The following is an 11844-nucleotide window of genomic DNA, read 5'->3' on the forward strand; positions in this document are numbered from 1 at the left end:
TTTAATTAAATTGGGTGTAAGAAGGCAAGAGTTTTAGTCTGACCCACCTCCAACCTCAATTCTTAGCATGTCCTTCTCCATTTTTCGTGCAGCCCACAAGCTTGTGTGCCAGGAGGTTCCCTTCAAACATTGGTAAACTCTCCTGTTCAATACATAGCGTAAGTAACATGGCTACAAAAGAACTAAAGGAGAAAGCAACAAGCGAGGGGCATTTTCAACATTGGGTAACCAGCCTGGGAGCATGGAAGAAAGTCCGCCTAATAACCCTATCTTACGTCAACCAACCCCCCCAAAAAAAACCTTTGGATGGAATCTTCTTTTAAGGGGTAGGCAACCCTGTGACAACCCACTTGAATACAGTTTCATTACACTTCACAATGGCAGCCTACAGAAACTCTACCTCTTCAAAAAGGGAATACTGCCTCATTAGTCTACAGTAGCCCACCCCAGAAAATTCACCTCCATGTACATAATCATAGAACCACAGCACACGTATGTAACAAGTATCATTGCCACACTATTAAAAATAATAAATTTATTGAATATACAAGCTAAAACAATCAATCTTAAAATAAATAGATATTCATTTTACACTGGATATATTATATTACACTTCATCTTCTGTCTCAGGGAATGAAGCCTGGCCAATGCAACCGGGGAGGATATCTCATTTGCGTCTTCTTTCGTAGTTATGTATCGTGTTTCTTTCTGCTGATCCTGAGGGGAAGAAAGAGAAAGCAGTTTTTTTTTTAAAAGCAGAAATAATCAACAAAGCTAATGGAAAATATTGTTTTGATTGCCAAAAATAAAAGTTCTTCATTAAAATCTGATATTATATAAAATCTTAAGAGAACCATTCACGACTGGGCTTATGACAGCATCTGAATATTGCACAGTAGTTTTTTTAACAATACTTTGTTCCAAGCAATCTTAGGTCTGTTAAAATCACCCATTATCAACTTGGTTCTGTGGAACCCTAGGGTTCCTCCAGAGATTGCTAAGGGTTCCGTGTGCTGGGGCTAATGGTCCTCACATCTGATGATGTCTGCATACATCCAGGTCCAAAGCCATTTATCTTTTTAGCTGTCTGTAGGGGTGCCATTGTGACCACCACTGTAAGAGGCACCAATAAAAGAAGCATCCTTCCCACTGACCACCAATGTAAGGAGCATTGTTCCTACTGACTACCAATGCAAGGGGAATTCTTCCCACTGACCACCCGTGTAAGAAACAGTTTTCCCACTGACCACCAATGTAAGGTGGACATTATTCTCATTGACCACAAAGGTAAGAAGCATTCCTGCTACTGACCACCAATGTAAGGAGCATTCTTCCAACTGGCCACCAATGTAAGGAACATTATTCCCATTAACTACCAATGTAAGGGGCCTTCTTCCCACTGATCACCAATGTAACTGGCATTATTCTCATTGCCCAACAATGTAAAGAGCATTCTTCCCACTGACCACCAACCTAAAGGGCATTCTTCCTAATGGACACCAATGTAAGAGGCATTCTTCCCACTGGACACCAATGTAAAGAGCATCCTTCCTAATGACCACCAATGTACTTCCCACTGATCACCAATGTAAGGGCCATTTTTCCCACTGATCCTTGATGAATTAATTTTAGCAGGGATTCGCTGAGACTTGAGAATTATTTCAATAGTTCCTCTGGGGTAAACAGGTTAAAAAGGGCTGGTTTAAATTATAATTTTCAAGAGTATTCTCTGATCACTGTAGAAAACTGAAGAAGGAAAACTGGAAACAGATTAAAAATGAGATGAAAAGGATGCTGAGTTTTTCATCTTTTCGACGACAGTGAGGAAGAAAATGAGAAACCGGCGTCAGCATCAACATTTTTAAGATGTTGTATTTTTAAAACAAGAACAAAATATATGAAGGAAAGAAATGGTAACTGAAATTCTTAAGACCCAAAGGGCAGATAAAAGAAGACCTGCCCTGTGCTGTAGCTTCCTGGTTTTTGAAAGAATAGAAGGAATAAAAATAGATCAAAAACTGAAGGGTGAGATTCCTGTGCTCACATATAGTATGTTCAGTAAGTTCTCTCTACTCTATGCCTAATACAACTTTATAGCTATTGATTGATGCATTTTGAGTGGTTATCAGAGGCAGCATTACATACAAACAATGCTGGAATATAATTGTGCTGTACCTTAGTGGCTTTTGAATGCTGTTTTTACATTTTTATACATTAAATGTGAATTAATTTTTAAGATACATGTTTATTTCTGGCACCTTGAAAGTCCCAAATCTGGTTTTATTTTAAGTCTGCTTTAATAAAGAATAAAGCACTTCCCCACAAATTAAACTGTCAGTGATTATCAGTAGGGATGTACTAGTAAGGCATCACCACAAGTACCACAAGTACTCGCCCAAATTCTTTGATACCTACCCACGATACCGGAACTTCCGGTCGGAGGGAGATTTCCTCTGACCAGCAGTGCCGTGACGAAACATGGAGCCCGCTTCCCAGCAAATCATTAAGTTGGGCGGATTCCTGATTGGCCGGCAAACTGGCTCCATGCTTTTTGGCTGACTCCATGCTAATTGACTGGGAATCCGGTTTCCCGGCCAATTAGCAACAAGCCGGTCAAACAGCATGGAGCGAGCTTCCTGGCCAATCATTACCCGCCGCCTGGCTCCTTGATTGCCCGGGAAGGCGGCTCCATGCTAGTAGAAGTACCGGTATCTGTACTCGGTATTGGCGTGTACCGAAATATAAATATACTCGTACTCCATACCAAAAAAACAACATTGGTGCATCCCTAATTATCAGTTTTATCATTATGAGCATTAGCTTATGATGTACCACCAGGATTTGCTCCAATTTACTCTGTAGAATAGAAATGGGTTCCTCAACCCTTATTAATGTCATGCACCCGTGGACTTTCTGGGGATCCTGCTTTTACTTATTTAAAAAAGGGTGCAGAGGATCACTGGACAGAATTTCTCGCCCCAGTTATATAATATATTCAATAAGAAAGCACCCAATGAAGACGTTTAGTACTTTCTAATTAGGCATATTATCACAATCCCTTAGAATCCTCAGTGCCCTCCATAACTCAAGAAAAGAGGAAGCCCATCAGATCCTGTGCTCTCATAGTTCGTAGGGTTAGGGACAGGGATTACGCATGCCAGAATGTGAATTGTGAATGTGAATGTGAATTGTTGAGCAAAGGTAATCTTGCTCAACAATAATTATAATAAAACTGAATTTTAAATTGTCATGTTTACCAGCAGATGCCTAGCTATGTGGATTCGGTGAACATTTGAAGACACATCCCGAAGGATCATTTCAATTATTAACAAACAAGCAATTAAAACCAGCGCCTGAAAAATCTTAATGGAAAAAAAAAAAACTTTTTTCTATTTTATGTGAACCAGCTTGGGGTTATGTTTTGCCTACATTCACATCTCTATGCAAATAATGGTCAGTTGATATAATGATATTGATATACTGTATAAGTACAATCACTAATACATTTCTAAAATGTAAAGAACGTTCAACTGTTGTAGGAGCTTATCAGAACTGATTTTATTTAAATAATAACATGATAATGTGTTAAGAATGGAATGAAGAAAGTCTTAAAATCTTTAAAAATACATAAAGAATATTTTTTTCCAGTTTCCTGGCTATAGGAAATTGAGGTCTTGGAAATTACCTGCAGACTCCCGATTTATTTATTTTTTTAATAATGTGGCTTTTGAAAGATGTCCTACATGCTGCAATTTGGGTGCAATGACTTGAATTTTGCCATTCGTGTCAATGCAATTCTTTCAAAAAGGTAACATGACATGTCTAAAATTCATGGCAATGCACTTAAACTCAGTAGGCTTTAAAGCATAGTTGTATTGTGAATGAGACTTTACTGTCTGTGCTAGGATTGCTTTTGAGGTGTATTTAGCTACTGTGCATCCACAAGCTATTTCCAGAGGAATAAAGGGAGCCGGAAGGCGGCACAATAGAGCAGTGAGTTTTTGCAAAATTACAGGTAGTAATAGTGGCAATGAATGCCGGAAGCACCACCCCAAACTCTGCGTTCCAGATCTTTCAAAAATATATCACAAACACGACAACTGAAAACGTACATAGCTCCCCTAGGAGAGTCAGGAACATATGTAAAAGGGAATAAAGCAGCAAGAGGACATCAGACAAGATTCAAAAACTCTTACTTGTATATAGTCTATGTTAAACCTCAACTCTTCCCAGCGTCACCGGGTGACTGAGAACTTGCTATGAATGAATGGGTGTAATGATCCCTCTCTTCATTCATGGTCTATTCAAATAGAGGGTTGCGTTAACATCATCACATCAGCAGAGAACCCCCCCAAGGGGACATCCTAAAACATTTAGGGGGTTATTCACTAAGCTGCCGAAGGCAGCCGAGTGAATAACCCGAAGCGAAGTGCAGGGAGCTGAAGCATGTTCGGCTATTCACAGCAGCTCTGTACAGCTATTTTTAGCCATACATCTGCTACCCCTCGGCCCACTTCACTTCCCTTCTAACAATATAAGGGGAGTTGGTCCACTTTGGATGTGTCTTACGGCTCGGCCAAACCAAAGCATATGTGTTCAGCCCGGAATGGCCCGTACAGCAGCCCTATGGTTCGGCTAAACCGAAGGTTTCCTGCAGCCGAAGCGAGCCAAAGGATTAGCAAAAGTTTATTGAATAACCCCCTTAATGTGAAAATGGCTTAGTGTAAAAAAGTGCCTAGACTTCAATCAATTGCCCTGAAACTTTGCACAATCTAAGTTTTCCCAAACCTATCCTAGAAGTTTTAAGGATTTTGGTTTCCCACAAGGCAAATGAGTGACATTTAGCTTGTTGTTTGGGGAGCTTAATGTGGCTTAACATACAAAAAAATGGTAATCCCCTCTCAGACTGTTGTCACCAAAACAGTTATCCTCAATCAAAGATTCTCCCTTGCTTCTTTTGTTGATGACATCCAGGGGGAAACTCCTGAGGCAGGTGGTGTGTGTTCTGGGGTGGGGAATTGGTAAAGATTATTCTATTTTATGATCTCTGTCAGTGCACATTACCGAGGGGATTGCTTGTGGTGCATGTAAAAGTGGAGGGTGATTCATGTTACCTCTGGCTTTTGCTTTATCCGGCATCTCGCCCAGCTCACTGACGTCACTGCTGGGAGCTGGACGGCACACCAACCAGTGACATCCGTCAGCTGGGCAGGACACTGGACAGAGCGTGACTGGTTGCGAAGAGCTTTGGCCGGACAGGGGGCGGCAGGTTAGCCCCCCACATGAACTAATGGGATGCCGTCCCTACAGGCTGTCTCATTATAATGACAAAACTGATGAAAGCTGCAATAGTTTGGATTTCCCATTACTTTCTGACAAATTGTCTAACTCTTCATGAACATATACAGTACATTTTTCCAATGATACATTTTCAAATAATTCTCCTTTAATAAGAGGTGACATGTTTACGCAAAAGAGCAAAGACAACAATTTTGCGATGTGCTTTCATTCTTACAATGACAAACACATTAACCTAGAAAAATTAATGGACAGGCGTGATGCCAGATTATGTATGTGGGTGAAGATAATCATTCCACTCCTGACTATATATATATTTTGTTTTTCCTTAATGACTTATGCAACTTGCCCCACAGCAATAAGCAGTGAAACTCGACATCAAACACCCAAACTTTGCAGTATTATCTGACTCGTCAGCAAAAACGTCCCCTAAAGTCGTTGAGCAATTTGTCATCGTTTGAGTCGAAGCTTTAAAAAAAACTTGTTCCTGTGGGGGTCATTAATTAAGCAGGGTTTGATCAGTGATGTGCAAGCTGTACGCACTTAAAGGGAAGAAAAAGGGCATCAAAATAAATCAGGATGCATTATTAATTACGTGACGCTTGACATGCTCCTGAGATGACCCTTTTCAGCAGTTCTTTACATTCTGAGGGCCTGAGGCCTACACAGAGTCAGAAGCCCCCCATTTGTAAGGAAGGAAATGTGGATGATAAAACTGTTGCATGATAGAGATTGATCCACCCACATAATGGCTGCTCTGCCTTGTAAGAAAGCAACTTGATAAGAAATAATAAAATTGACTGTTGCTTCTAATGATCAGATTCCAGCTGCGGCTGTATAGTGAAATTTAGAAAGAAAAGGTTGGACTTAGCAGTTGTGGCTCACAATTATATATATACAGTATACATAGAAATCCATTTTTTTATGATGCAATACTGTTTAAATAGACTCTGCTTTCTAGCCGTCCTCTCAGTTTCGTGTCTTAGAGAACAATTCCACTTTATGGCTGCTGTAAAACAACAAACCTAGGGCTACATGTGGGATATTTAGTTGCTTAATTGTGCTGCTAAAATCTCATGAGATTGATCTCTTAGTTTGTATCACATTCCTTCCAAGCTGCTACATAGGAGATTTTCACTTTTTATCACATGGCAGAGCCTAGTAATTATTCATTTCCTCTCCCCTCCTCATGTTGCTGGCTCTGCGAGGTGGCATTGGCCCCGAGAACTATGGGCACTATCAAATATGGGGTCAGTAAGCTACAGCTCAATGAACCACTAGCAGCCTCTAGAGGGACCCCAGGCTTCCATGGAACCTTGGTTGAGAATGGCTGGCTTAGTGAGTTGATCCTGCATTAATAACCCTAAGGGGCCAGTCTACCCAAGACTGATATTTCAGCATCTGGCAGATGCTGGAGAGTTAAACCAGCTGGCATTCTCTTCTATCACTTGGAGACTCTTTTAGTGAAATCTCTATGTTGACTTCCCAAGTCTACAAGCCCACTGTGCCCATTATAAGGGGTTCCCATCCATCCCTTTGCTGAGTTCTTGGGTCTGAAGACCTGCTGTGTCCATTATGAGGGGCTACCACTATGCCTGTACTGACTTCCTGGGTCTGTACACCTGCCTCCCACCATCCCTATGCTTAGTTCCTGGGCCTGCACACCTGTGTTGCCCTTTATGAAGGGCTCCCACCATTACTGTGCTGAGTTCCTGGATCTGCACACCTGCATTTCCCATTATAAGATGTTCCCACCATTCCTGCGCTGCGTTCCAGTGTCTGCACACCTGCTTTTCCCATTATAAGGTGTTCCCACCACCCGTGTGCTGAGTTCCCGGGTCTGCACATCTGCTGTGCCCATTATGAGGGGCTCCCACCATCCCTCATGGGCAGAGACACCCAAACTCTCAACTGGACAGGAACAAAGTTGGGATATATTGAGATTGAAATCTCAATCTTTGATTATCCAGTACATATAAGAATATAGGGGCTGACTCAGCCTGCCAGGCTCCACCTATAACATCTTTTGTGGATGGAAGGACCTTTTTAAGGTCAGGAAGCCCTAAACTGTGATCTGTTGTGGAGGAAACGTTAGAATCATAACTTTTATAAAGCAAATTTTAACTAGAGATCCTAGATATCTCTGATTAGGTGTAACAAGGCTGCCTACACAAAATATCAATACAAATTCATTTATTTGCAGAATTTGCAATTCTTGTTATTATATAATAATTATATAATAAACGGTTATGCAAAAAATAAAGTAATAGTTTCCTTTTAACACAGTTTATAAACTTAATTCTGTGACATTCATTAGTATTCCCTACAAATGATACATAGGAGGAATACATACCAGAAAATAAAGATCTTTTGCCCATAAGTCCATAAAAGGAATCTGATTTATACCCTGAAAAAATACACATTTGAAGTTTGGGGTTTTTATTCAGGTCAGTGAATTGATATTGTGTAGTGTTGTACTTGACTGTGTAACAATTAGACTAAATTAGTGTCCATATCATGAGATCAATCTCAGAAGTGTAGATACACTGAGGGGAATTTATCAAACCTGGAGCAGACAAAATCTTCTCTTTTCAAAGCTTAACTGAGCAAACTGCAGAGAGAAGCTGATTGGTTGCCATGCACAGTTACTCCAGATTTTGTGTGCTCCAGTTTGGATAAAGTCCCCCCCCACTGTATATCGAGAATTCTAAATTTTTATAAAGTTAGATCTGCCAACTACTATAAAATGTTTGTGAATTTTGCATTTTTAGATACATTTTTCTTTCAAGGGCCACATGAGTCTCAAAAAGATTCTGCTTTTATAACAACGTATATTTATTTATATAAGCATTATCATTTATATCAGCATTTTTACACATATTATTAGCACTAAAGGTGTCCAGACACAAATATTATGTTCAATAATATTTGTGTCTGTCTTCACAACTACAGTAACTTTATAGACTATGGTCATGCAGTTCTTATATTCCTCAGGTTCTGATGGGAATCAAACCTTTGAAAGTTACACGTGCTGATTACATGGTAATTATCATTGTATGTGGACACCTTTTATACTAAAAATATAATAATTATAAAAATATTAGCATTATGGATTTGATTATAATCACAATACTCCTTTGCTCAGGGCAGGAAGCTGATTTTAGCAGACTGGTCAAAACAGGCAAATGAAGAGACACATGGCGGTGAGCTCATACAGGGTTCAACATGGAAATTATCTGTGATTTATGAAATCAAACATGTCGGTCATAAGGACTGTGTAGAAAAACATACATAAAGTTAGTTTTCACATATTACAATATTATCCTGTTAGCTGCCTGGCAATTGGTTCCTGTATCTTGGGCTCAGGAGATGCAACTTTATGTAGACTGTGTATGGTAAGGCCACTTCAGTGCCATGCTTGAAAGCTACAGGCTGAAGAATGTTATTCCTGGCTTGGAGAGCCATACAGGAGCTCTTTAGCTCATATGTCCTGATATGTCTTCATTGGGCAGATATTTACAATCCATGAAGTGTTTAGTGGACTAATATTATCAGGGAGCTCACATCTCAGTCAACAGTGACCAGTGGGCAGCATACTTTTCCGACACATAGGGTTAAGGAGGTTATGGGGAGAGGATGTCACAGAGGGAAGAAAATTGAAACCCATAATAATCTGCACCCTTTTAACCCAGGAAAAGCCGGATTCTTATTGGGTTCTACCTGCTTATTGATGGGAATGTATAATAGGCTTCCCCTAAATAGCGATCAGTTCACAAATTAGTGGATTATTTTAAAAGGCAGATTAGCAGTCCACAGCCAACATTCGTTTACTGTGTATCAGTCTGATCTAGTACAAATCCTGTTTCAGCCAACTGATCCTCTCATTATTACTAATCAGGCTCCCACCGTGACCTTACATCATGCTGCCACTAACTGGCTGCTTTCAGCCTAAGAGGTATAATTGTGCGGTCCATAGCGTAGCAGCTGTGGTTACTGGGAAATGGGCTTTTGAAATAAAATGCAATGAAATTTTAGCCTCTTGAAGCAAAGTCCATCAGGTGTCCATCATAGAAAAAACTGCAGTAACATTTGGGAAATAATGGATTCTATGAGCCAGTGACATCAAGTAACCAGCTACAGGAATGCTGTGTACAGTAAACTATAACATCGGGCCAATATATCACTGAAAGTGATCTGCTCTCTCAGTGTGAGCTTCCTTAAGTATATTCCTCGGAGGCCAGAGGGAGCATGTGTCCCCTTTTGTTCTGGGCTTGACTGGAAGCAAAAAGCCAAATTGCTAAATATAGCACATCTGCCGACATTTGTGTACCTGACCAATGGTTGACCACCATGGCCTATGGAGAGGCCTCTGAGAACCTCTAATATTAAAAGAGTGTTCCAAGTAGCTACTGCCATGGGTTGGGAGTCTATGAAAGGAAAGTGGTTTGTTGATGCCACAGGGAGTTCCATAAGAACCAGCATTAAACTGCCAGCATATAGAAATGGAGAAAGGAGAGTGGTTTGATGAGGGACCTGTGTGATATTGCCAATAATGGGAAAAGGTCATTTTGATGGCATCACAGAAAATTTCACAGTAGCATGTTAAATTGCTAGGACATGGGATGGGAGTTGTTTGATGATGTCACTGGACGCTCCATCGTAACGGTCACACCTCATGAAGTAGGTCTGCATCCAAAAATTGCTATTTAGCTTGGATAGAGGAGCAAATGGTTTCTGTCTGTGTCTTTATTATGGAGATTTCCCCTTACTTTACTCTCACTGGCGAAGTAGGTTTAGGCTGGAATTCTACTCTATCTACTCTACACTAAATATCTTGAATGTGTGGTTAGGAGCACCTAACAAACTATCAAATAGCCTAAAGGTACGTTTGACTTGTTAGATACAGCCAATGCATTTCGAGGGAATTGGACACTCCCCTCTTCAGGGCTTGAGCAGCAATATGCAATGGAATCGGGAAGAAATGCACTTTTTTATCCTGAATTAGGGTTGGATTAGGGCTGAGCGTCAGCATGACCTGTTTGCAGTGAGGGCAGCCGAATGGATCAATTACTAAATATCTGACTGATACAAAGTTGGCTCTTACCTCAAATTGTGTAAAGTGTAATGGACAGGACACAAGGAAATATATAGAAAAACTTTACAATCCTATAAAATTTAGGACATTCAGAAATATACTTATGGAAGGACTACATAGCATGTGTTACATCTACTATAGGCATGCACAATAATACATAAACAAAAAACAAATTTGCTTTTTGCTTTTTGCTTTATTCTTTATTTTTTTGATTTGCTGTTGATTTCTTTAAAGGGAATGTATAGTCTTTTCATTCGTTTTATTATCATGTATATTATCTCACCTTATTGTAAAAAAAAATCAATAACCCATGTGTCTTACTGCTTTAAAAACTTTCCTTCTGTATATAATTTGTATTTATATAAGCATACGGGGGGCAGCCATCTCTGCTTATTCCATACGCAGGCCCTTTTTCCTACTTTACAGTGCTACACAATGGCTGAGCTTTCCTGCTCCCTCTCAGGCAATTGCACTGAGCTACTAAAAGCTCCCTCTAGTGGCCATTCTGCAAACATCTATATTTAGTTGCCAATTTGAATTGGTAAGCTTGTAAAAAAAAAACGTAAAAATCATATGAAAATGTCTCTTCTAAGGTAAGCACTACAAAAATAATGCAACATAAGCGCACATTGAAAATACACTATACTTTCCCTTTTAACATGCAGTCGATGTCTAAGTCCTTTCATTAATGAATCACAAGCAATCACTGATTATGATCCGTAATTCTACACACAGATGTTCTGACTTACGTTTGCGGGATATCTGACCAAATCCTACAGGCAGAACAAAAGACAAAAGTGTGCAGCCAATGCATCAATCTGGGTATACTGGGCATTCGGTGCACTGATAGAACATTATGCTCCAAAGAAGCATTACCACATACTGCAAATAATTAGATTCCACCAATGTCATTTAGAAAGTCTGTTTTCAGAGATGAATGAAACCGCATGAACACCCTATTAATAGCACATCTTTCTTCAATACAGATGAGCATTTTACTAACTGCAAGGGTGTACCAATTGGTATAACATGCCATACAATTGCTATGGGGTGCCAAAGTTGTTATCAAATTTAAATAAGTATATATATAGTTTGGTATCATATCTATGATTGCAATTAATGCAATTTGTATTCTTTACTGCTGGAGGAATAATAAGATAATGAGATAGAGATCTGATAGGTAGGGGCCCCCTATTTGATTTTGCTATGGGGTCCAATCACATATAGTAATAATAGACACAAGCCCTTTAGGGGCGTTTTAGTCGAAAAGTTTTACATTCCATGAAAGATCTACTATGAGCGCTCTTTAGTTCACTATAGGTGTTAAGTCAAAAGGCATAGCATCACTTCCCATTACAGTTAGTAAAGATCAGGCTTATGGTGGGCATGTCTGATCTGTAACCCGATGGACAGGGAGGGGGGGGGGCCTTGAGTGGGCTCCTGAACGGGGG

At 39.9% G+C, this 11844-nt stretch overlaps 1 protein-coding gene across 2 annotated transcripts in view; it reads right to left on the reverse strand.

The window, feature by feature from the left end:
- Window positions 1-585: 585 nt before the first annotated feature.
- TAC1 (tachykinin precursor 1) overlaps window positions 586-11844 on the reverse strand; it is a 37582-nt gene continuing 26323 nt past the window's right edge. Inside the window, exons 3-5 of one of the 2 annotated variants that reach the window (XM_018555125.1) lie at window positions 11143-11166; window positions 7652-7705; window positions 586-717 (exon numbers count right to left, since the gene is read on the reverse strand). In XM_018555125.1, the coding sequence (XP_018410627.1) occupies window positions 668-717; window positions 7652-7705; window positions 11143-11166 (128 nt within the window). In that variant the 3' untranslated portion in view covers window positions 586-667. The remainder of the gene's footprint in view (window positions 718-7651; window positions 7706-11142; window positions 11167-11844) is intronic. The other variant, XM_018555126.1, reaches the window with a different exon arrangement.

Source organism: Nanorana parkeri, unplaced genomic scaffold (assembly GCF_000935625.1).
Source record: "Nanorana parkeri isolate BGI_ZX_2015 unplaced genomic scaffold, ASM93562v1 scaffold184, whole genome shotgun sequence".
Taxonomy (NCBI): Eukaryota; Metazoa; Chordata; class Amphibia; order Anura; family Dicroglossidae; genus Nanorana; species Nanorana parkeri.